A 26,752-nucleotide genomic window follows, 5' to 3' on the forward strand; every position below is an offset into this window, starting at 1 on the left:
CCTTTGTACATGGGAGAGTGTCATCAATGGTTCCTCTGTACATGGGAGAGTGTCATCAATGGTTCCTCTGTACATGGGAGAGTGTCATCAATGGTTCATCTGTACATGAGAGAGTGTCATCAATGGTTTCTCTGTACATGGGAGAGTGTCATCAATGGTTTCTCTGTACATGGGAGAGTGTCATCAATGGTTCCTCTGTACATGTGAGAGTGCCACCAATGGTTCCTCTGTACATGGGAGAGTGTCATCAATGGTTCTTCTGTACATGGGAGAGTGTCATCAATGGTTCCTCTGTATATGGAAGAGTGTCATCAATGGTTCCTCTGTACATGGGAGTGTGTCATCAATGGTTCATCTCTACATGGGAGAGTGTCATCAATGGTTCATCTGTACATGGGATAGTGTCATCAATGGTTCCTCTGTACATGGGAAAGTGCCATCAATGACACAGAAGACGCTTACACTCCTGGAACATGACACCAACCTTCATTTTACTTGTTGTTTTGTAAATATGTTTTTTTTTTCAAAATCGTCATGTAATGTTTTGTAGAGGATAACAGAAAATCTATCAATATCGTGTGAGAGCAAATCATGTTTCGGAGAGTTATCCTGGAGGGTGTTTACTTGCGATCTATTCCATTCTCAATACTCCACGCGTAACGTTCCCTTTCACAACCTGCACCCCTGAATTATGCCATGGCGAAATCTACGACACACGACGCATGTAATCCGAAGGTTTATATGCTATCTGATATGTGCCGATTAAAAAAAATACCAGAAACTCTTAAATTTGATTACATTGTACCTGTAACGTTTTGATTGGTATGCAAAAAACAACTAGCTACTTGGTAAGATGATACAGATATCACAGCAAAGCGACAGCCGTGTTCAAATATCTCCCTCAATATTCGTCTAATATACATTACACGATTAAACTAGTCTTTTTCTATTTATTTTATCCACATGTACATGTATTATGGCATATTCGAGGGCGCCGAGAGCGATTTGAACCATAGGAACTGGGCACGAATCCCTACATATGTAGCTATCGAGCTGGTATCGTGACGCCCATGCGCGAATTTTACGCTCAAAGTGAACATAATTTTTACTATAGTTTATGTAGCGGCGTTTTAGATAATGCTAATATATCGTTTCCTAAATAGAAATTCCAAAATGTATGCCTCTGATTACTAAATTTAACATTTCTTCTTTACAGATACGAAAATATAATTTTTAGAATTTCTTTTAGCCACGTCATTTTTAGGTTGAAATTTAAATGTACCTATGAAATGCCGTCATAGTCTTACCAAATTCTTAGCAAAAATAATATTTTGACAACTTCAGCGTTATATAGAAGCAATATAATTAACAAAATCTCAAAATGTATGCCTCTGATTGCAAAGTACGTGTTGTATATAAAATTCCCAACACATTGATATAAATTTGAGAAAAAAATAAATTAAATTCAAGCGCGTCATTTTTGAGGCGAAAAAATGCAATATTTTAAACCCCCTGAACTTTCCTAAGTCCTATCACGGTCCACATTATATTGTTAAATATTATATGGACTGTGGGCCGGGAGTTCGTGCCTGGTCCCTGTGATTTGAACGTAACCCCAGAGTTCTGTCTATCAGAAAGGAATTATAATATTTCAACTCTATAAGTTTCATGTTTTAAGCAAATACAATTAAAACAATTTCCATTGATTTCCGTCCATCATTATACACCAATAAGTAAAGTTATAGAGCATAACGTTACTTAAAGGGGGCCGAGACTATAAAAGGAAATGGGCGGAGCTTATTTCAAAATGTTTCACTTTTTCAGCAGTTTTCAGCTCAGAGACAATGTTTTTTTGAATACAGTATCCTATGATTTCTGGCTTTCTATCTTTAAACAAATCTTATTGGTCATGCCGAAAGGTCGATACATCAGTATTGGAAAGCTATCTGTTTTTGTGTCTTTACATTAAAATATTTATTTCTATTAACTAGATAAAAATGTTTTATGTCGAGCCACATTAAAAGATAAACACACTATGGTCAGAGCGAAAGTGAAAAACGTGTAATTTTGTACATCAGAGTTATCCTTCTTAGGTCAAAGGCTACTTCCGGGTTGAAAAGATACCAAAACAAAACAAACGAGCTCGGGTTTATTGTTTAATGAGCAACACATTTAGTGTTGTATGCTATGATGAAGAAAGGTCCACGTTGAAATATTAAATGTAACCTAGAGTATTCCGTGGAATGCATCTACGAAATAGTAACCACAAGGTTGCTGCGTGAACAGTAGATTTTAGGTTCAACTGGAGCATGACGATTGATGCTGAAGTTTATCTGGGTCATTGAGGACGACAAGGATCAGGCCATACCCAAGGGTCGGCTTACCGGCTGAGTTACCTAACAGGTAAGCAAGGATATAAACGTTCAAATAGAAAGCCACAGTAAAGAGTTTGTGGAAACAATTTGATTGGTAGAGTTTGCTACACACATGGATTTCATAAATGATACAGTTCCATAATTTGCATAAATACAATAATTGTTCATGAAATGTGGCTATATTAAACAGAGAAACTTGGGAAATAGATATGATTCTCATGTCATGATAACCAGAATAAATAACAAAGAAAAGAAAAAAAACTATTGTTTATTATACAAAAAGTACAAAGATCTATATATATATACTGTTTGAATTACTTCTTTGCCCCATATATATATGTACATGTATACACTCAGATTTCATAAAAGTTGTCAGTTGATGTTATTTAAAAATGTATGTTGGGAGAATTTGGAATGAAAAAAAAATCAATCAAACATTCAATATAGCTATCTCTTAGTATTCATAGGCAATATATAGAAGCCAACTGAACTGACCAAAACCTTTTTTTTCTCAATAACTGTATATAGCATTGAAAAAATAACTTGTTAAACAAAAATATATGTACTCATTATGTGTCCATGATAATTTTAACTCTTATTTTATTTATAGATAATGAAATATTCAGTTGAAATCAGAATTCATTGCTTATACTGTCATGAAATATAATTCAAAGATTTTTATTTTATTTATGGTTGATGCTGCCATCAGTTCTAAAGATGAATATATACATGCTTGTCCTAAGAACACCTGATTATTGGTCCGTAGAACATCCCCATACTTGTGCAATACACAGAAAAATAGCCCAAGTCCGTTCATGTCTATGAAGAATTTCACATTTTATTATGACCTACTCCGTGTTCATGATGATCAGGAGGATGTATAGATTGTGAGCCCTTGTAATATACAAATCTAATTGTATCAGGTTTACATAGTGGTGCAATGAATCTTTGATATAAATGCTAAAACTAAAAAACAACTTATGGAAACTGTACTAGGTACAATCATTAGTAAGTGGCATTATTTCAGCATAAAAAACTGAAACAAGATTACTAATAAAAAAATATGTATTTACAGAATATCTGGTCTTCTTTATTTATTGATTGGAAATAAGTGCCAAGAATGCTTAAATATCCGATTCCAAATGGTTGGCTTTTAGCTCAACCGGCCCAAAGGTGAGCTTATGCTGTGGCACAGCGTCCATTTCCCTCCTTCCGTCCAATGTCAACTTTTTCATGTAAACAACTTCTTTTTAATAACCAAAAGACCTATAGCTATAGCTAGAAGCAAGAAAATTGCCAGAAAGGTTCATTGGATAAAGCCTGACAAAGTTTGTGAAAAGAATTGACCTTGACCCATATTTAAGGATACAGGGGCACATAGGCTTAATTATCTTAATGACTTCTTCTCAAAAACCAAGAACCCAGATGGGACTTGATATTGGGTCTGTAGCATGCTGGGGTGAAGGGCTTCAAAGTTTGTTCAAATGAATGACCTTGACCTACATTCAAGCCTACAGGGGTCAAAAAGGTAAAATCTTTAAACAACTTCTTCTCAATAACCAATAATTAGAAGTCCAGGGACTTGATATTGGGTATGTAGCATGCTGGGCTGAAGGCTAGGAAGTTTGTTGAAATGAATGACTTTGACCATGATTAAAGCTTGAAATAGTTATAAATTGGCCAAAATATTTAAAAGACACCTTTCTATATAACTGCTAGGCAATGAGATCTTATATCTGGTCACTGATACACTTGTTCTTAATTACCTGGTATATCATATAAATCATGGTTAATTATGATGAACGGCAGACACAGCTTTAAACATATGGCTGTATAACATCACACCTGGACCAGCTTTAAACATATGGCTGTATAACATCACACCTGGACCAGCTTTAAACATATAGCTGTATAACATCACACCTGGACCAGCTTTAAACATATAGCTGTATAGCATCACACCTGGACACTCCATGAATTACACAAGCTACACTATGTAATGACAGAATCAGTCCATGACTCTGCATAGTTTGGTAAATGATTAAAGTGCACATAAACTTTCTAAAACAAGGTCAAACAAGTAGCAGCCTAAACAGGCAGCTGATATACCATTAATTGTTTTTGTTTGATATTCCAGATGTTTTAGTCATTATACAGAGTATATGTATTAGAGGACATTTAGGTCAGTCACTAACATGTCTGTAAAGTGATGTTGAATTTTTATATAATTTAATAGTTGGAAAATTAAACCATCGTCAGTGTTATGATAGCAGTCCTTGGACTCATGTTTTCTCTATTTATCCTGCTATATAGAGGCTTCAGTTTCAGTTTCATTACTAGCTTAAACTTAACAAATTATAAAAAAACATATATATGGTATATATATATATACAACATTGCATGATATACATCACAATAGCAAAAAAGGCCCCGACTCAAAGACAGGAAATAAAGACTTTGAATGAAACTTTAATACAGGACAGTGAAATAACATTTGATGTACATGTATGTTACCTTCCTGTGATATTTAGACTTAAGGCTGTATGTTACCTTCCTGTGATATTTAGACTTAAGGCTGTATGCTACCTTTCTGTGTTGTGTAGACTTAAGGCTGTATGAAACCTTTCTGTGTTTTGAAGACTTAAGGCTGTATGTTACCTTTCTGTGTTGTGTAGACTTAAGGCTGTATGAAACCTTTCTGTGTTGTGTAGACTTAAGGCTGTATGTTACTTTTCTGTGTTGTGTAGACTTAAGGCTGTATGCTACCTTTCTGTGTTGTGTAGACTTAAGGCTGTATGCTACCTTTCTGTGTTGTGTAGACTTAAGGCTGTATGCTACCTTTCTGTGTTTTGTAGACTTAAGGTTGTATGTTACCTTTCTGTGTTGTGTAGACTTAAGGCTGTATGTTACCTTTATGTGGTGTGTAGACTTAAGGCTTTATGTTACCTCCCTTTGATATTAAGACTTAAGGCTGTATGCTACCTTTCTGTGGTGTGTTAAGACTTAAGGCTGTATGCTACCTTTCTATGGTGTGTACACTGAAGGCTGTTTGTTACCTAACTGTCGATCTGACTAAAACCAGCTGTTACATGGCTATGTTTACTGTGTACCAGGCCTGAACATTTGAAGGTGCTCTGATCGGGCTCACATTCAGGTGACCATTCGATTAGCCAATCACATTGACGCTGGCAAAATCTGTCCAAGGCTTCGATATTCCTGGTGATGTTATGCTATAGTCATAATAATTAATATAAGATTCGAGAGAAATTGAACAGAGCTCAGCGATGCAGAGCAATATGGCGGTGACAGCGAAGCCCTGGACATTGCACAGATTTTGTAATGTGTGTATACTTTGCGGTTTTGCCTTTGTTCAAACATTGACACACGCAGATGGAATAAGTTCACAAGTTCAGTTCAAATGATTTTTGAAAGAAAACTTAAATTTGCCTATTGCTTCATTTAAATCTGCCATTTTTGTCACATCTTTTGTTGATTACCAAAATATTAATGCAAAAAATGCAAATTAAAGACTTTGGAATACTCATCTCTGATTGGCTTTTATCTAATGAGCATTCATTATCGAGGGGGTCACCTGAACATGACCCTGATTGGAGCACCTTCTGATGTTCAGGTGTAGTAAACGTAGATATGTAACAGCTGATTTTAATCAGATTGCCTTAATTTACTGTGACATGGATGGTTAAGGATGTAAGTTACCCTATATAACATGGAGACACAAAGATCATAATTATGTGTCCTCACTCACTTGGACTCATGAAAACTCATATTATTATACTGAATGTTTCAGGTACACTGAACTTTTCTATAGTTAAATACAGTTTTCAAATGTACCTTAAAAATGTGAAAGCTGTCAGGCTTCACATGATGTTTTGAAATAAAACATGGTTTGTGTTTCAATAAAATGGGAGGCATTAAATGTGTCAGATAAGTTTATGTTTTGTCTAGGAAACAGGTGCTGGTGAATTGCATTCTGCTGTAAATAGTAATAGGCACCCTGCCAGTACAGTTGTACTTTTATTAAAAGTGTATCAGTTCATCAATTCATTCTACGTGTCCCCTTACGACTTGACCACATTACATATATGGCTATCAATTGTTTTACTTGTGATATAACATTTGAGGTACGGTACTGACTGGTAAAGGTCCTGTACACATACAGTGGGTCCTATCTATAACACTTGAATGTCCTTTACACTGTATGAATGGTAATCTATAATCACACAGGACATTAAGTGGAATTCTCTAGAAAAAAATTCAGGTTTGTCTAAGGAAGTGCTTTTTATCGGAAATTGGGTGTAATTTTGGATTAATTTGTATATTGTGTTAACACTAGCTATATATATAGTCTCCTCTTTCCAGATCACCATAGAGATTATCCAGCAGGAAGGATGATTGAGTTCTGGTCAGCAGTATTCGGCCTGCTAGGATTTTTCATCACTTGGCAGCTGTTTAGACCTCAAAGTGCTCCCGTGTGTGGGGTGTACAGACAGCCAGGTAAGTACCCAGATATCAATGATGTCATCAGTGATCAGGTGAGATACGTGAAGTGTACAGGCAGATTAATACCCAGGTATCAGTGTGTCATAAAATATGTGGAGATAACAGCTAGTTAAGTAAATGTACCTACATGTATCACAGTACTAGTGATGATGTCCTCCAATAATGTGGAGTGTACAACAAGGTAAATACCCATAAATTGATGACATCATCAGATAATGGGGAGTGTACATACATAAAACTATAGATACCCATAAATTGGTGATGTCATCAGATAATATGGAGTGTACATATGGCGGATTATGCACAGCTAAGTAAATACATGTACCCATAAATTGGTGATGTCATCAGATAATGTGGAGTGTAGATATACATACAACTAGGTAGATACCCATAAATTGGCGATGTCATCAGATAATATGGAGTGTACATATGGGGGGATTATGCACAGCTAAGTAAATACATGTACCCATAAATTGGTGATGTCATCAGATAATGTGGAGTGTAGATATACATACAACTAGGTAGATACCCATAAATTGGCGATGTCATACAATTAGGTAGATACCCATAAATTGGTGATGTCATCAGATAATATGGAGTGTACATACATACAACTATAGATACCCATAAATTGGTGATGTCATCAGATAATGTGAAGTGTACATACATACAACTATAGATACCCATATATTGGTGATGTCATCAGATAATGTGGAGTTTACATTCATACAACTAGGTAGATACCCATAAATTGGTGACGTCATCAGATAATGTGGAGTGTACATTCATACAACTATAGATACCCATAAATTGGTGATGTCATCAGATAATGTGAAGTGTACATACATGCAACTATATATACCCATAAATTGGTGATGTCATACAATTAGGTAGATACCCATAAATTGGTGATGTCATCAGATAATGTTAAGTGTACAGATGACATCAGATAATCAGATTTGTACTTTACATTCAGTTTCATTTTAATCCTGTAATAATTATCAAGGAATTAAGCAACCTGTAAACTTTGACTGATATAAACTAAATGATTAAGCTTATTGAAGAAAAAGGAAATAAAGTTTGTGTTTTCACTAAACTGAAATAGATTTGGATGCCCGATGGGTTTATAGTTACCAGGCATGGCCTTATTATTTAGATGTGATCTCATAAAATACCTTGACATTATTGGTGAAGTATATCTTTATTCATGGTTTCAGTATCACAATATATTAAAATGATAAATAAGGAGTGTTTGTTAACATACCTTATTTAGTAGCTGATTATTTCTGAATAAATGTTATTTATAAAGAATTGCTTAAAGATATAAGAAGAGGTTTGAATTATTGATTTTACTGATGGTACAATAACATTGAATTGTTTTACCTATTAAATACTGTGTATATTGAAGCATGCAATCCTTTGTCACAGCGATCCAGAAAATTGGACTACTGTTATATGTATAAGCTACACTTTCATTTACTTTTTATACAGTTATTTGTTAATACAATTTTGTGATACTTTGGCAATTCTTATGTATGTTGTGATTTAATTTCCATATACGATATATGTCACAACTGTAATCATAACTTGAACTGACTAAATATTGATTTTTGACACAGGAAAATGGTTCTGGCTGAAAAAATTAGCCTTTCTTGTGATTTTAAAATTGCGTCAACGTAATCACAAGGCAGCTGAGAAGCGTGTCCACAAATCTGAAGAATTGTTGGACAAGAACCGAGGATATGGAGCTGGAGTGCTAGATCCAACCTCCATGGAAACAGTTGCTCCACTCGATCCAGATGTTTTTGTAAGTATTCTGTGTAGACAATTTTACCCAGAATATTTCAATACTGATGTACAAGTTGGTGAACCTTTGATTCCAGGGTTTTTTGTTTACAGGGTTTATTGCCTCTTTAACACTCCAGGTCATTTGCAGATTGGATTTCCTTGTAGTAGCTGGTGGCTACTTCACTGACCAACATACAGGATGCCCATCATATTCTATCTAAAACAATTAGGGTAAAGTGTCGGGGGGGGGGGGGGGGGGGGGGGGGGGGGGGGATCAAATCAACATACAGGGCAGTCTGTTTCCTGAGAAATACAAACTGTCTATAGGGTAGGGTTTCAATCATACACATCACTAACTGTTCATGGTATAGCTGATTGATTGATAGATAGGGCTAAATGTCCTTATTCCAGTTATAACAGCTTGGTTTGGTTTGTTTTTGTTTAACGTCCTATTAACAGCCAGGGTCATTTAAGGACGTGTCAGGTTTTGTAGGTGGAGGAAAGCCGGAGTACCTGGAGAAAAACCACCGGCCTACGGTCAGTACCTGGCAACTGCCCCACGTAGGTTTCGAAGTCGAAACCCAGAGGTGGAGGGCTAGTGTTAAAGTGTCGGGACACCTTAACCACTTGGCCACCGCGGCCCCTTAGTTATAGCAGCTAGAGCCTAAGACACTTGACAGCTTGATAATTACCACATTATAAACATTATGGAAACTTAATAGGCCGAAAAAATAATTACTTGTTTCTCAGGCCCACCCTTGCCTTCTTTAAAGTAAAAGCAAGTCCCTCATCTCAAATAGTTTTCCTGGGTGAATTAAAAACAACCTCCGTCATTATTCTTCAGGAGAACAATGTTTGAAAAAAAACATCACCAACAAAACCCTCTCCTGTAATATCCATTATCTTTAACCATGAAATTAGAGGACATGTTCATTAATGTTAAACAAAGACAAAGAACTATGATAAATCATTGTTCTCCACATTTTGAAAATGGATAATGGTTAGCATGAGAAATAAAAATACATGCCCTCATCTGTTTTTACACCAATAAAATGATAAAAAATATTAACTCCATCCCTCTTCACATTTTAGAAGTATTGGCCTGAGAACCAAGTAATTAACTTTATTTAGCCTTTAGGGCATCAATGTTGTTTATCTTTTATTCTGAACCTTGATTATTATATAATTATATTTTTTAGGGCATCAATGCTGTTTATTGGTATTCTGAACCTTGATTATTATATGATTATATTTTAAGGGTATCGATGCTGTTTATTTCGGTGGTTTTAACAATGATGGGGTACGTGTTGTTGTTCGCTACTGTCGTCGTCACGAGAGACAAGGAGAAGTCTGGCTATTTTTAGAAATACCTGGGATAGGTGTTTTACAACATCCTCTTCACCCAGACACTTATGTTATCAACACAAACGGCCGGGACTACTCTGTGGGCGGTCTTAAGATTGAAATGGTGGAACCAATGAGAACATGGAAGGTGTCATTCGACGGAACGTTACGGTAAATATTCAGTGGAAGCTCATCAGCGTGCTTTCATACAATTGTTGTGAATGGAAATCCCCATACAACAGTACTTTGTCTGTGCCCAGGTTGTGTTTGCCCCATATCAATCGAAAAGTTGATAGTAAAGATTATTTTGATGTATTTTGTTTTCTGTTTGAAATGTGTCAACAGTAACAAGTCAAAAAAGAGATTTAAAAAACCTTTAATTCTTGAATCAGATATACATTTTTAATTTCATTAATTTTAATGTGCATTGTATTACCTAGTCATCTGATGATGAAACTCCCAACACTTTATCGGAATTAGCTCTGTCAGTAACATTTGATACTGATGCTGATTTTCCAATATAATGGATGTCCGATCATCATGTCATTGGGAGTCTTTAGAACCATCCAAGGTGGTATAGATCTGTAATAGTTGACAGTTGTGGGAGTCTTTAGTGCCATCCAAGGTGGTATAGATCTATAATAGTTGACAGTTGTGGGAGTCTTTAGTGCCATCCAAGGTGGTATAGATCTGTAATAGTTGACGGTTGACGGTTGTGGGAGTCTTTAGAACCATCCAAGGTGGTATAGATCTGTAATAGTTGACAGTTGTGGGAGTCTTTAGTGCCATCCAAGGTGGTATAGATCTGTAATAGTTGACAGGTTGTGGGAGTCTTTAGAACCATCCAAGGTGGTATAGATCTGTAATAGTTGACAGTTGTGAGAGTCTTTAGAACCATCCAAGGTGGTATAGATCTGTAATAGTTGACAGTTGTGGGAGTCTTTAGAACCATCCAAGGTGGTATAGATCTGTAATAGTTGACAGTTGTGAGAGTCTTTAGAACCATCCAAGGTGGTATAGATCTGTAATAGTTGACAGTTGTGGGAGTCTTTAGAACCATCCAAGGTGGTATAGATCTGTAATAGTTGACAGTTGTGGGAGTCTTTAGTGCCATCCAAGGTGGTATAGATCTGTAATAGTTGACAGTTGTGGGAGTCTTTAGTGCCATCCAAGGTGGTATAGATCTGTAATAGTTGACAGTTGTGGGAGTCTTTAGAACCATCCAAGGTGGTATAGATCTGTAACAGTTGACAGTTGTGGGAGTCTTTAGAACCATCCAAGGTGGTATAGATCTGTAATAGTTGACAGTTGTGGGAGTCTTTAGTGCCATCCAAGGTGGTATAGATCTGTAATAGTTGACAGTTGTGGGAGTCTTTAGAACCATCCAAGGTGGTATAGATCTGTAACAGTTGACAGTTGTGGGAGTCTTTAGAACCATCCAAGGTGGTATAGATCTGTAATAGTTGACAGTTGTGGGAGTCTTTAGTGCCATCCAAGGTGGTATAGATCTGTAATAGTTGACAGTTGTGGGAGTCTTTAGTGCCATCCAAGGTGGTATAGATCTGTAATAGTTGACAGTTGTGGGAGTCTTTAGTGCCATCCAAGGTGGTATAGATCTGTAATAGTTGACAGTTGTGAGAGTCTTTAGAACCATCCAAGGTGGTATAGATCTGTAATAGTTGACAGTTGTGGGAGTCTTTAGAACCATACAAGGTGGTATAGATCTGTAATAGTTGACAGTTGTGGGAGTCTTTAGAACCATCCAAGGTGGTATAGATCTGTAATAGTTGACGGTTGTGGGAGTCTTTAGAACCATACAAGGTGGTATAGATCTGTAATAGTTGACAGTTGTGGGAGTCTTTAGTGCCATCCAAGGTGGTATAGATCTGTAATAGTTGACAGTTGTGGGAGTCTTTAGTGCCATCCAAGGTGGTATAGATCTGTAATAGTTGACAGTTGTGGGAGTCTTTAGAACCATCCAAGGTGGTATAGATCTGTAATAGTTGACGGTTGTGGGAGTCTTTAGAACCATACAAGGTGGTATAGATCTGTAATAGTTGACAGTTGTGGGAGTCTTTAGTGCCATCCAAGGTGGTATAGATCTGTAATAGTTGACAGTTGTGGGAGTCTTTAGTGCCATCCAAGGTGGTATAGATCTGTAATAGTTGACAGTTGTGGGAGTCTTTAGTGCCATCCAAGGTGGTATAGATCTGTAATAGTTGACGGTTGTGGGAGTCTTTAGAACCATCCAAGGTGGTATAGATCTGTAACAGTTGACAGTTGTGGGAGTCTTTAGTGCCATCTAAGGTGGTATAGATCTGTAATAGTTGACAGTTGTGGGAGTCTTTAGAACCATACAAGGTGGTATAGATCTGTAACAGTTGACAGTTGTGGGAGTCTTTAGAACCATCCAAGGTGGTATAGATCTGTAATAGTTGATGGTTGTGGGAGTCTTTAGAACCATCCAAGGTGGTATAGATCTGTAATAGTTGATGGTTGTGGGAGTCTTTAGAACCATCTAAGGTGGTATAGATCTGTAATAGTTGATGGTTGTGGGAGTCTTTAGAACCATCCAAGGTGGTATAGATCTGTAATAGTTGACAGTTGTGGGAGTCTTTAGTGCCATACAAGGTGGTATAGATCTGTAATAGTTGACGGTTGTGGGAGTCTTTAGTGCCATCCAAGGGTGTCTTCCCACTCAGCCAACATATCCTATTTTAACATTGGGGGTAGGAACAATAGAGAACAATAGGCACTAATTACAGGTAAGTTATAGCCTGTTTTGGAGAAGTACTTGATTCTCAGGTTACCTGTAATACCTGTGCTATATGCTGTTATCAGTTTGTAGATAATGTATCCTAATGTATATGTATCACAAATACTTTTATTATATTAAAAAAAAAAAAAAAAAATAACTCAAATTTTCATAAATTACTGAAAATAATTCATTTTTCTATATCTTTCATTGTTAAAAATTTCACACTTTATCATAATTGTTATGTTTTATAAATAAAACAGAAAATACGTTTGTTCAATTTTAACCTTTACATTGAAAGGTCACATTATCAATACGTTTAATTCAACGTTACCTGTTTCATTGTAATATATAACAGGTATATATGATGTACTTAAGAGAAAACGATTAAAAACAAAACACTTTAAATCACATTTTAATAGTTCAAGTAAAACAAATCATGTATGATAGTGAAACTGATTGAATAATAAAGCACAAATCAGTATAATCCTAGAAAGCACGGATAAAGTTCACAATATCACCAAAGTCAATTAATCATATCGGCGGTTCTCATATATGCAGTCTTCACATACGAAATTATTCACGTAATAAATGGTTCAATCTTATTATTACAAAGAAATACTAGTCTATATAATTGTCACTTCCTTTAACACGAGTATATGGTAATCATAACACTTGCAAGTTCAAGTTGCTTTATGAAATTGAATGTTAAATTACGCTTGTATATAATGTTTAGAATACACAAGTTCAATTTCTCAAAGTATATCATAAACAATTAGGTCCCTTTATGAAATTGAATGTTAATGTTCAGGAAACAGTAAGTGTTCAGAGAAAAATAACTAATGGATCTGGTAAAATGATTGGACCAAGGTGTATACTGTTTATTGTAATTTTGAGGGAATAACAATTGGTTGTTTTTGTGTTGGTTACATACACATACTCTTGTAAACAGTTTTGACTACATATTATTGAAGTTTATGCCGTTAACTCTTTATGTGATTTTAACAAAATGCACCTTTATTTTTGTTGAAACAATAATTCAATTTGTAAGAATTAGTTGCTTATTATAAAATAGTAATCATATCTAATTGAAAGGGTGAAAAGGACAAGAAATAAATGATTGAAAGTACACTGTATATCATTGTTACCTGTATATGGTGCATTTTTAATTATGAAAGATTTTTCCGTTATTTCATTTTTGAAGTGTTGTGTACTATCATTATTAATATAAGTAATAAATTATCAGTATATGTATTCTGTTATTAATACGTACACATGAATGTATATTTTTAAAGGTATTCTTTAACATTTTCATCACTTTTATTGTTAGTCACCTTTGAGTCCCATGTATACGTATACTGAAACAGACTATACCTACATTTTCCACAGGTAAACTCAAGTAATGTTTATATAGCAAAAACAACATGTTGGCTGAGTGGGAATGAACCCATCCAAGGTGGTATAGATCTGTAATAGTTGACAGTTGTGGGAGTCTTTAGTGCCATCCAAGGTGGTATAGATCTGTAATAGTTGACAGTTGTGGGAGTCTTTAGTGCCATCCAAGGTGGTATAGATCTGTAATAGTTGACAGTTGTGGGAGTCTTTAGAACCATCCAAGGTGGTATAGATCTGTAATAGTTGACAGTTGTGGGAGTCTTTAGTGCCATCCAAGGTGGTATAGATCTGTAATAGTTGACAGTTGTGGGAGTCTTTAGAACCATACAAGGTGGTATAGATCTGTAATAGTTGACAGTTGTGGGAGTCTTTAGTGCCATCCAAGGTGGTATAGATCTGTAATAGTTGACAGTTGTGGGAGTCTTTAGTGCCATCCAAGGTGGTATAGATCTGTAATAGTTGACAGTTGTGGGAGTCTTTAGAACCATCCAAGGTGGTATAGATCTGTAACAGTTGACAGTTGTGGGAGTCTTTAGAACCATCCAAGGTGGTATAGATCTGTAATAGTTGACAGTTGTGGGAGTCTTTAGTGCCATCCAAGGTGGTATAGATCTGTAATAGTTGACGGTTGTGGGAGTCTTTAGAACCATCCAAGGTGGTATAGATCTGTAATAGTTGACAGTTGTGGGAGTCTTTAGTGCCATCCAAGGTGGTATAGATCTGTAATAGTTGACAGTTGTGGGAGTCTTTAGTGCCATCCAAGGTGGTATAGATCTGTAATAGTTGACAGTTGTGGGAGTCTTTAGAACCATCCAAGGTGGTATAGATCTGTAATAGGTAACAGTTGTGGGAGTCTTTAGTGCCATCCAAGGTGGTATAGATCTGTAACAGTTGACAGTTGTGGGAGTCTTTAGAACCATCCAAGGTGGTATAGATCTGTAATAGTTGATGGTTGTGGGAGTCTTTAGAACCATCCAAGGTGGTATAGATCTGTAACAGTTGACAGTTGTGGGAGTCTTTAGAACCATCCAAGGTGGTATAGATCTGTAATAGTTGATGGTTGTGGGAGTCTTTAGAACCATCCAAGGTGGTATAGATCTGTAATAGTTGACAGTTGTGGGAGTCTTTAGTGCCATCCAAGGTGGTATAGATCTGTAATAGTTGACAGTTGTGGGAGTCTTTAGAACCATCCAAGGTGGTATAGATCTGTAAAAGTTGACAGTTGTGGGAGTCTTTAGTGCCATACAAGGTGGTATAGATCTGTAATAGTTGACAGTTGTGGGAGTCTTTAGTGCCATCCAAGGTGGTATAGATCTGTAATAGTTGTCAGTTGTGGGAGTCTTTAGAACCATCCAAGGTGGTATAGATCTGTAATAGTTGACAGTTGTGGGAGTCTTTAGTGCCATCCAAGGTGGTATAGATCTGTAATAGTTGACAGTTGTGGGAGTCTTTAGAACCATCCAAGGTGGTATAGATCTGTAATAGTTGACAGTTGTGGGAGTCTTTAGAACCATCCAAGGTGGTATAGATCTGTAATAGTTGACAGTTGTGGGAGTCTTTAGAACCATCCAAGGTGGTATAGATCTGTAATAGTTGATGGTTGTGGGAGTCTTTAGAACCATCCAAGGTGGTATAGATCTGTAATAGTTGACAGTTGTGGGAGTCTTTAGTGCCATCCAAGGTGGTATAGATCTGTAAAAGTTGACAGTTGTGGGAGTCTTTAGTGCCATACAAGGTGGTATAGATCTGTAATAGTTGACAGTTGTGGGAGTCTTTAGTGCCATCCAAGGTGGTATAGATCTGTAATAGTTGACAGTTGTGGGAGTCTTTAGAACCATCCAAGGTGGTATAGATCTGTAATAGTTGACAGTTGTGGGAGTCTTTAGTGCCATCCAAGGTGGTATAGATCTGTAATAGTTGACAGTTGTGGGAGTCTTTAGAACCATCCAAGGTGGTATAGATCTGTAACAGTTGACAGTTGTGGGAGTCTTTAGAACCATCCAAGGTGGTATAGATCTGTAATAGTTGACAGTTGTGGGAGTCTTTAGTGCCATCCAAGGTGGTATAGATCTGTAATAGTTGACGGTTGTGGGAGTCTTTAGAACCATCCAAGGTGGTATAGATCTGTAATAGTTGACGGTTGTGGGAGTCTTTAGTGCCATCCAAGGTGGTATAGATCTGTAATAGTTGACAGTTGTGGGAGTCTTTAGTGCCATCCAAGGTGGTATAGATCTGTAATAGGTAACAGTTGTGGGAGTCTTTAGTGCCATCCAAGGTGGTATAGATCTGTAATAGGTAACAGTTGTGGGAGTCTTTAGTGCCATCCAAGGTGGTATAGATCTGTAATAGGTAACAGTTGTGGGAGTCTTTAGAACCATACAAGGTGGTATAGATCTGTAATAGTTGACAGTTGTGGGAGTCTTTAGTGCCATCCAAGGTGGTATAGATCTGTAATAGTTGACGGTTGTGGGAGTCTTTAGTGCCATCCAAGGTGGTATAGATCTGTAATAGTTGACAGTTGTGGGAGTCTTTAGAACCATCCAAGGTGGTATAGATCTGTAACAGTTGACAGTTGACAGTTGTGGGAGTCTTTAGTGCCATCCAAGGTGGTATAGATCTGTAATAGTTGACGGTTGTGGGAGTCTTTAGAACCATCCAAGGTGGTATAGATCTGTAATAGTTGACGGTTGTGGGAGTCTTTAGTGCCATCCAAGGTGGTATAGATCTGTAATAGTTGACAATTGTGGGAGTCTTTAGTGCCATCCAAGGTGGTATAGATCTGTAATAGTTGACAGTTGTGGGAGTCTTTAGTGCCATCCAAGGTGGTATAGATCTGTAATAGGTAACAGTTGTGGGAGTCTTTAGTGCCATCCAAGGTGGTATAGATCTGTAATAGGTAACAGTTGTGGGAGTCTTTAGAACCATACAAGGTGGTATAGATCTGTAATAGTTGACAGTTGTGGGAGTCTTTAGTGCCATCCAAGGTGGTATAGATCTGTAATAGTTGACGGTTGTGGGAGTCTTTAGTGCCATCCAAGGTGGTATAGATCTGTAATAGTTGACAGTTGTGGGAGTCTTTAGTGCCATACAAGGTGGTATAGATCTGTAATAGTTGACAGTTGTGGGAGTCTTTAGAACCATCCAAGGTGGTATAGATCTGTAATAGTTGACAGTTGTGGGAGTCTTTAGTGCCATACAAGGTGGTATAGATCTGTAATAGTTGACGGTTGTGGGAGTCTTTAGAACCATACAAGGTGGTATAGATCTGTAATAGTTGACGGTTGTGGGAGTCTTTAGTGCCATCCAAGGTGGTATAGATCTGTAATAGTTGACAGTTGTGGGAGTCTTTAGAACCATCCAAGGTGGTATAGATCTGTAATAGTTGACAGTTGTGGGAGTCTTTAGAACCATCCAAGGTGGTATAGATCTGTAATAGTTGACAGTTGTGGGAGTCTTTAGAACCATACAAGGTGGTATAGATCTGTAATAGTTGACAGTTGTGGGAGTCTTTAGAACCATACAAGGTGGTATAGATCTGTAATAGTTGACAGTTGTGGGAGGTTTTAGAACCATACAAGGTGGTATAGATCTGTAATAGTTGACAGTTGTGGGAGGTTTTAGAACCATACAAGGTGGTATAGATCTGTAATAGTTGACAGTTGTGGGAGTCTTTAGAACCATCCAAGGTGGTATAGATCTGTAATAGTTGACAGTTGTGGGAGTCTTTAGAACCATCCAAGGTGGTATAGATCTGTAATAGTTGACAGTTGTGGGAGTCTTTAGAACCATACAAGGTGGTATAGATCTGTAATAGTTGACAGTTGTGGGAGTCTTTAGAACCATCCAAGGTGGTATAGATCTGTAACAGTTGACAGTTGTGGGAGTCTTTAGAACCATACAAGGTGGTATAGATCTGTAATAGTTGACAGTTGTGGGAGGTTTTAGAACCATACAAGGTGGTATAGATCTGTAATAGTTGACAGTTGTGGGAGGTTTTAGAACCATACAAGGTGGTATAGATCTGTAATAGTTGACAGTTGTGGGAGTCTTTAGAACCATCCAAGGTGGTATAGATCTGTAACAGTTGACAGTTGTGGGAGTCTTTAGAACCATACAAGGTGGTATAGATCTGTAATAGTTGACAGTTGTGGGAGGTTTTAGAACCATACAAGGTGGTATAGATCTGTAATAGTTGACGGTTGTGGGAGTCTTTAGAACCATACAAGGTGGTATAGATCTGTAATAGTTGACAGTTGTGGGAGTCTTTAGTGCCATCCAAGGTGGTATAGATCTGTAATAGTTGACGGTTGTGGGAGTCTTTAATGCCATCCAAGGTGGTATAGATCTGTAATAGTTGACAGTTGTGGGAGGTTTTAGAACCATCCAAGGTGGTATAGATCTGTAATAGTTGACAGTTGTGGGAGGTTTTAGAACCATACAAGGTGGTATAGATCTGTAATAGTTGACAGTTGTGGGAGTCTTTAGAACCATCCAAGGTGGTATAGATCTGTAACAGTTGACAGTTGTGGGAGTCTTTAGAACCATACAAGGTGGTATAGATCTGTAATAGTTGACAGTTGTGGGAGGTTTTAGAACCATACAAGGTGGTATAGATCTGTAATAGTTGACGGTTGTGGGAGTCTTTAGTGCCATCCAAGGTGGTATAGATCTGTAATAGTTGACAGTTGTGGGAGGTTTTAGAACCATCCAAGGTGGTATAGATCTGTAATAGTTGACAGTTGTGGGAGTCTTTAGTGCCATCCAAGGTGGTATAGATCTGTAATAGTTGACAGTTGTGGGAGTCTTTAGAACCATACAAGGTGGTATAGATCTGTAATAGTTGACAGTTGTGGGAGTCTTTAGTGCCATCCAAGGTGGTATAGATCTGTAATAGTTGACAGTTGTGGGAGTCTTTAGTGCCATCCAAGGTGGTATAGATCTGTAATAGTTGACAGTTGTGGGAGTCTTTAGAACCATACAAGGTGGTATAGATCTGTAATAGTTGACAGTTGTGGGAGTCTTTAGTGCCATCCAAGGTGGTATAGATCTGTAATAGTTGACAGTTGTGGGAGTCTTTAGTGCCATACAAGGTGGTATAGATCTGTAATAGTTGACAGTTGTGGGAGTCTTTAGTGCCATACAAGGTGGTATAGATCTGTAATAGTTGACAGTTGTGGGAGTCTTTAGAACCATACAAGGTGGTATAGATCTGTAATAGTTGACAGTTGTGGGAGTCTTTAGAACCATCCAAGGTGGTATAGATCTGTAATAGTTGACAGTTGTGGGAGTCTTTAGTGCCATACAAGGTGGTATAGATCTGTAATAGTTGACAGTTGTGGGAGTCTTTAGAACCATCCAAGGTGGTATAGATCTGTAATAGTTGACAGTTGTGGGAGTCTTTAGTGCCATCCAAGGTGGTATAGATCTGTAATAGTTGACAGTTGTGGGAGTCTTTAGAACCATACAAGGTGGTATAGATATGTAATAGTTAACAGTTGTGGGAGTCTTTAGTGCCATCCAAGGTGGTATAGATCTGTAATAGTTGACGGTTGTGGGAGTCTTTAGTGCCATCCAAGGTGGTATAGATCTGTAATAGTTGACAGTTGTGGGAGTCTTTAGAACCATCCAAGGTGGTATAGATCTGTAATAGTTGACGGTTGTGGGAGTCTTTAGAACCATCCAAGGTGGTATAGATCTGTAATAGTTGACAGTTGTGGGAGTCTTTAGAACCATCCAAGGTGGTATAGATCTGTAATAGATGACGGTTGTGGGAGTCTTTAGTGCCATCCAAGGTGGTATAGATCTGTAATAGTTGACAGTTGTGGGAGTCTTTAGAACCATCCAAGGTGGTATAGATCTGTAATAGTTGACAGTTGTGGGAGTCTTTAGAACCATACAAGGTGGTATAGATCTGTAATAGTTGACGGTTGTGGGAGTCTTTAGTGCCATACAAGGTGGTATAGATCTGTAATAGTTGACGGTTGTGGGAGTCTTTAGTGCCATCCAAGGTGGTATAGATCTGTAATAGTTGACGGTTGTGGGAGTCTTTAGTGCCATCCAAGGTGGTATAGATCTGTAATAGTTGACAGTTGTGGGAGTCTTTAGTGCCATCCAAGGTGGTATAGATCTGTAATAGTTGACAGTTGTGGGAGTCTTTAGTGCCATCCAAGGTGGTATAGATCTGTAATAGTTGACGGTTGTGGGAGTCTTTAGAACCATCCAAGGTGGTATAGATCTGTAATAGTTGACGGTTGTGGGAGTCTTAAGTGCCATCCAAGGTGGTATAGATCTGTAATAGTTGACAGTTGTGGAGTCTTTAGTGCCATCCAAGGTGGTATAGATCTGTAATAGTTGACAGTTGTGGGAGTCTTTAGAACCATCCAAGGTGGTATAGATCTGTAATAGTTGACGGTTGTGGGAGTCTTTAGAACCATCCAAGGTGGTATAGATCTGTAATAGTTGACAGTTGTGGGAGTCTTTAGTGCCATCCAAGGTGGTATAGATCTGTAATAGTTGACAGTTGTGGGAGTCTTTAGAACCATCCAAGGTGGTATAGATCTGTAATAGTTGACAGTTGTGCGGTATTTGTGACAGAGACTTTTCCAGTAGCCTAAATGTCAAGTGCCGATGTGTGTCTCGATAGGATTTTACCTACCTGTGTATATCATTTACCTGTACTTCAACCCAGTAACCTAGGATTTTACCAATGTTATTTACCTGTACTTCAACCAAGGTTATTGGGTACTTTATACAAAACCCTGTCAATAAAATGTGTTTGAGATGACCCCTGTTTTGGACGTTATAGGTCTATATGTTTGAGATGACCCCTGTATTGGACGTTATAGGTCTATATGTTTGAGATGACCCCTGTATTGGACGTTATATGTCTATATGTTTGAGATGACCCCTATATTGGACGTTATAGGTCTATATGTTTGAGATGACCCCTGTATTGGACTTTATAGGTCTATATGTTTGAGATGACCCCTGTATTGGACGTTATATGTCTATATGTTTGAGATGACCCCTGTATTGGACGTTATATGTCTATATGTTTGAGATGACCCCTGTATTGGACGTTATATGTCTATATGTTTGAGATGACCCCTGTATTGGACGTTATATGTCTATATGTTTGAGATGACCCCTGTATTGGATGTTATAGGTCTATATGTTTGAGATGACCCCTGTATTGGATGTTAGGTCTATATGTTTGAGATGACCCCTGTATTGGACGTTATATGTCTATATGTTTGAGATGACCCCTGTATTGGACGTTATATGTCTATATGTTTGAGATGACCCCTGTATTGGACGTTAGGTCTTTATGTTTGAGATGACCCCTGTATTGGACATTAGGTCTTTATGTTTGAGATGACCCCTGTATTGGACGTTATATGTCTATATGTTTGAGATGACCCCTGTATTGGACGTTATATCTCTATATGTTTGAGATGACCCCTGTATTGGACGTTAGGTCTTTATGTTTGAGATGACCCCTGTATTGGACGTTATAGATCTATATGTTTGAGATGACCCCTGTATTGGACGTTATAGATCTATATGTTTGAGATGACCCCTGTATTGGACGTTATATGTCTATATGTTTGAGATGACCCCTGTATTGGACGTTATAGGTCTATATGTTTGAGATGACCCCTGTATTGGACGTTATATGTCTATATGTTTGAGATGACCCCTGTATTAGACGTTATAGGTCTATATGTTTGAGATGACCCCTGTATTGGACGTTATAGGTCTATATGTTTGAGATGACCGCTGTATTGGATGTTATTGGTCTATATGTTTGAGATGACCCCTGTATTGGACGTTATATCTCTATATGTTTGAGATGACCCCTGTATTGGACGTTAGGTCTTTATGTTTGAGATGACCCCTGTATTGGACTTTATAGGCCTATATGTTTGAGATGACCCCTGTATTGGATGTTATTGGTCTATATGTTTGAGATGACCCCTGTATTGAACGTTATATCTCTATATGTTTGAGATGACCCCTGTAAATGTCTAATAAAAGCTCTACAGAGCTTATATGCTGATCGTGACCTTGTAAATGACATTAAATGTTAATTTCATTTTTCATTTTCATGCCGATCATATCATGTTTTATATTTTAGACATGGTCTATGTAACAGTCTAGAAAACAAAGGAGGAAAACTTGTTCAAGTAAAATTTTCATTTAAGTAAGTATGAACAACTGGTCATGTAAATAGGGTTTTCTCCAGTTTGTGTGATTAACCATGGCCAGATAATGAAGTTCAACAGCATTTGATTAATTATCCGTTTTGAAGCTAAAAAGTTATATATTTCTAAGTTCAAATGAATTAATGATTTACAACACAGCTATGAATTAATGATTTACAACACAGCTATGAATTAATGATTTACAACATAGCTATGAATAAATGATTGACAACACAGCTATGAATTAATGATTTACAACACAGCTATGAATTAATGATTTACAACATAGCTATGAATAAATGATTGACAACACAGCTATGAATTAATGATTTACAACACAGCTATGAATTAATGATTTACAACATAGCTATGAATAAATGATTGACAACACAGCTATGAATTAATGATTGACAACACAGCTATGAATTGATGATTTACAACACAGCTATGAATTAATGATTTACAACACAGCTATGAATTAATGATTGACAACACAGCTATGAATTAATGATTTACAACACAGCTATGAATAAATGATTGACAACACAGCTATGAATTAATGATTGACAACACAGCTATGAATTAATGATTTACAACATAGCTATGAATAAATGATTGACAACACAGCTATGAATTAATGATTTACAACACAGCTATGGATTAATGATTTACAACACAGCTATGAATTAATGATTTACAACACAGCTATGGATTAATGATTTACAACACAGCTATGAATTAATGATTTACAACACAGCTTTGAATTAATGATTTACAACACAGCTATGGATTAATGATTTACAACACAGCTATGAATTAATGATTTACAACACAGCTATGGATTAATGATTTACAACACAGCTATGAATGAATGATTTACAACACAGCTATGAATGAATGATTTACAACACAGCTATGGATTAATGATTTACAACACAGCTATGAATTAATGATTTACAACACAGCTATGAATTAATGATTTACAACACAGCTATGAATTAATGATTTACAACACAGCTATGAATTAATGATTTACAACACAGCTATGAATTAATGATTTACAACACAGCTATGGATTAATGATTTACAACACAGCTATGAATTAATGATTTACAACACAGCTATGGATTAATGATTTACAACATAGCTATGGATTAATGATTTACAACACAGCTATGAATTAATGATTTACAACATAGCTATGGATTAATGATTTACAACATAGCTATGAATTAATGATTTACAACACAGCTATGAATTAATGATTTACAACACAGCTATGGATTAATGATTTACAACATAGCTATGAATTAATGATTTACAACATAGCTATGAATTAATGATTTACAACATAGCTATGGATTAATGATTTACAACATAACTATGAATTAATGATTTACAACACAGCTATGAATTAATGATTTACAACACAGCTATGAATTAATGATTTACAACACAGCTATGAATTAATGATTTACAACATAGCTATGGATTAATGATTTACAACACAGCTATGAATTAATGATTTACAACACAGCTATGGATTAATGATTTACAACACAGCTATGAATTAATGATTTACAGCTAAAGCTGTTACATTTTACACCATACCTTTCTTTCCAGGAAGGAGTCTTTGTGCCAGATATATCTAACTTTTATGACACAATTTATATTTCAAGTAAAGTTTTTCAAATTTGAAAAATTCTGGCATCAGCTTGAATTCTGTATACCTTACAGGACATCTAATTACTGAGGTAATATCACATCCCAACAACAGACCTATTCTGATATTTTTATGATATTTTGTTCTATCTTATTACCTGTCCTCCAGGTGGCGCTGTAATACAGATCCATTCAGTTTTGACACAGATATCAGTGCTTCAGCACTTGCCGATGCTATCGCCAGGGAAAGTTGGGACCAAGACTTTTGGAATCGATTAAAAAGGTAATACATGTGTCTGGTAATAAGTCCATCAGTAAACACCCGACCCAATCATTGATACGTCACTGTACGATTTGTTCGGTCAGTAAACACCCGACCCAATCATTGATACGTCACTGTACGATTTGTTCGGTCAGTAAACACCCGACCCAATCATTGATACGTCACTGTACGATTTGTGTCGTCAGTAAACACTCGACCCAATCATTGATACATCACTGTACGATTTGTTCGGTCAGTAAACACCCGACCCAATCATTGATACGTCACTGTACGATTTGTGTCGTCAGTAAACACTCGACCCAATCATTGATACATCACTGTACGATTTGTTCGGTCAGTAAACACCCGACCCAATCATTGATACGTCACTGTACGATTTGCGTCGTCAGTAAACACTCGACCCAATCATTGATACCTGACTGTACGATTTGTGTCGTCAGTAAACACTCGACCCAATCATTGATACATCACTGTACGATTTGTGTGTTCAGTAAACATCCGACCCAATCATTGATACGTCACTGTACGATTTGTGTCGTCAGTAAACACTCGACCCAATCATTGATACGTCACTGTACGATTTGTTCGGTCAGTAAACACCTGACCCAATCATTGATACGTCACTGTACGATTTGTGTGGTCAGTAAACACTCGACCCAATCATTGATACCTGACTGTGTTGATTTGTGTCGTCAGTAAACACTCGACCCAATCATTGATGCCTGACTGTGTTGATTTGTGTCGTCAGTAAACACTCGACCCAATCATTGATACGTCACTGTACGATTTGTGTCGTCTGTAAACACTCGACCCAATCATTGATACCTGACTGTGTTGATTTGTGTCGTCAGTAACACCCGACCCAATCATTGATACCTGACTGTGTTGATTTGTTCGGTCAGTAAACATCCGACCCAATCATTGATACGTCACTGTACGATTTGTGTCGTCAGTAAACACTCGACCCAATCATTGATACCTGACTGTGTTGATTTGTGTCGTCAGTAACACCCGACCCAATCATTGATACCTGACTGTGTTGATTTGTTCGGTCAGTAAACATCCGACCCAATCATTGATACGTCACTGTACGATTTGTGTCGTCAGTAAACACTCGACCCAATCATTGATACCTGACTGTGTTGATTTGTGTGTTCAGTAAACATCCGACCCAATCATTGAAACGTCACTGTACGATTTGTGTCGTCAGTAAACACTCGACCCAATCATTGATGCCTGACTGTGTTGATTTGTGTCGTCAGTAACACCCGACCCAATCATTGATACCTGACTGTGTTGATTTGTTCGGTCAGTAAACATCCGACCCAATCATTGATACGTCACTGTACGATTTGTGTCGTCAGTAAACACTCGACCCAATCATTGATACCTGACTGTGTTGATTTGTGTCGTCTGTAAACACCCGACCCAATCATTGATGCCTGACTGTGTTGATTTGTGTCCTCAGTAAACACTCGACCCAATCATTGATGCCTGACTGTGTTGATTTGTGTCCTCAGTAAACACTCGACCCAATCATTGATACGTCACTGTACGATTTGTGTCGTCAGTAAACACTCGACCCTATCATTGATACCTGACTGTGTTGATTTTTGTCCTCAGTAAACACCAGACCCATTATGAACAGTGGGGCGAGATGACCGGTCCACTTAAGGTCGAGGGTTATGATGATGTTCAGTTGAGACTCAGCACCGTACGGGACCATTCCTACGGTAACAAACATTTTTTTTTCATCAGTACTCTCAATAAAACATAAAATGCTCTATTGACCTCCAATCATAAGTTTGTATTGTGAGTATGATGTATGACTCAGGATCAAGTTCAGTTTAAAGTTTTTCTTATTTCGGTATAGAAATTGTATATTGATTTAAAATGAAAATTCCCACAATATCTAACCCACACGTGTAATTTTTGGCAGTTAATTTTTCCATTTACCTGCCATATTGCCAACAGCACCTCTCTGCCTACCAGTCAGTGACAATGACTGTCATGTATTCTATGTTTTCTAGGAGTGAGAGACTGGCGTATGTTTTACAGATATGCTGTTCATTTCATCCGTCTCGAGGTAAGACCAATTCACCAGTGACATATAGGTTTGATGAATATGACTGCAGGGTAATTTTGATTGAGCAAATAATGTACAAAAACAGTGTATTCTAGTATATAAGACTGTAAGTTAATACATGAACTTTCTTGTGTAATATTGACAATTCCTGTATATTATAATAACATTAACTTTCCTGTGTAATATTGACAATTCCTATATATTATAATGACATGAACTTTCCTGTGTAATATTGACAATTCCTATATATTATAATGACATTAACTTTCCTGTGTAATATTGACAATTCCTATATATTATAATGACATTAACTTTCCTGTGTAATATTGACAATTCCTA

General features: G+C 37.1%; 1 protein-coding gene across 1 annotated transcript in view; it reads left to right on the forward strand.

Annotated features, from left to right (window-relative positions):
• Positions 1-2,115: 2,115 nt before the first annotated feature.
• The window catches only part of LOC117343925 (uncharacterized phosphotransferase YvkC-like), a 72,661-nt gene continuing 48,024 nt past the window's right edge, over positions 2,116-26,752 (forward strand). The window contains exons 1-8 of the mRNA XM_033906484.1: positions 2,116-2,403; positions 6,756-6,890; positions 8,516-8,703; positions 9,943-10,199; positions 22,316-22,381; positions 24,214-24,327; positions 25,951-26,060; positions 26,358-26,413. Of these exons, the coding sequence (XP_033762375.1) occupies positions 6,785-6,890; positions 8,516-8,703; positions 9,943-10,199; positions 22,316-22,381; positions 24,214-24,327; positions 25,951-26,060; positions 26,358-26,413 (897 nt within the window). The 5' untranslated portion in view covers positions 2,116-2,403; positions 6,756-6,784. The remainder of the gene's footprint in view (positions 2,404-6,755; positions 6,891-8,515; positions 8,704-9,942; positions 10,200-22,315; positions 22,382-24,213; positions 24,328-25,950; positions 26,061-26,357; positions 26,414-26,752) is intronic.

The sequence above is a fragment of the Pecten maximus genome, chromosome 15, assembly GCF_902652985.1.
Source record: "Pecten maximus chromosome 15, xPecMax1.1, whole genome shotgun sequence".
In the NCBI taxonomy this organism is placed as follows: Eukaryota; Metazoa; Mollusca; class Bivalvia; order Pectinida; family Pectinidae; genus Pecten; species Pecten maximus.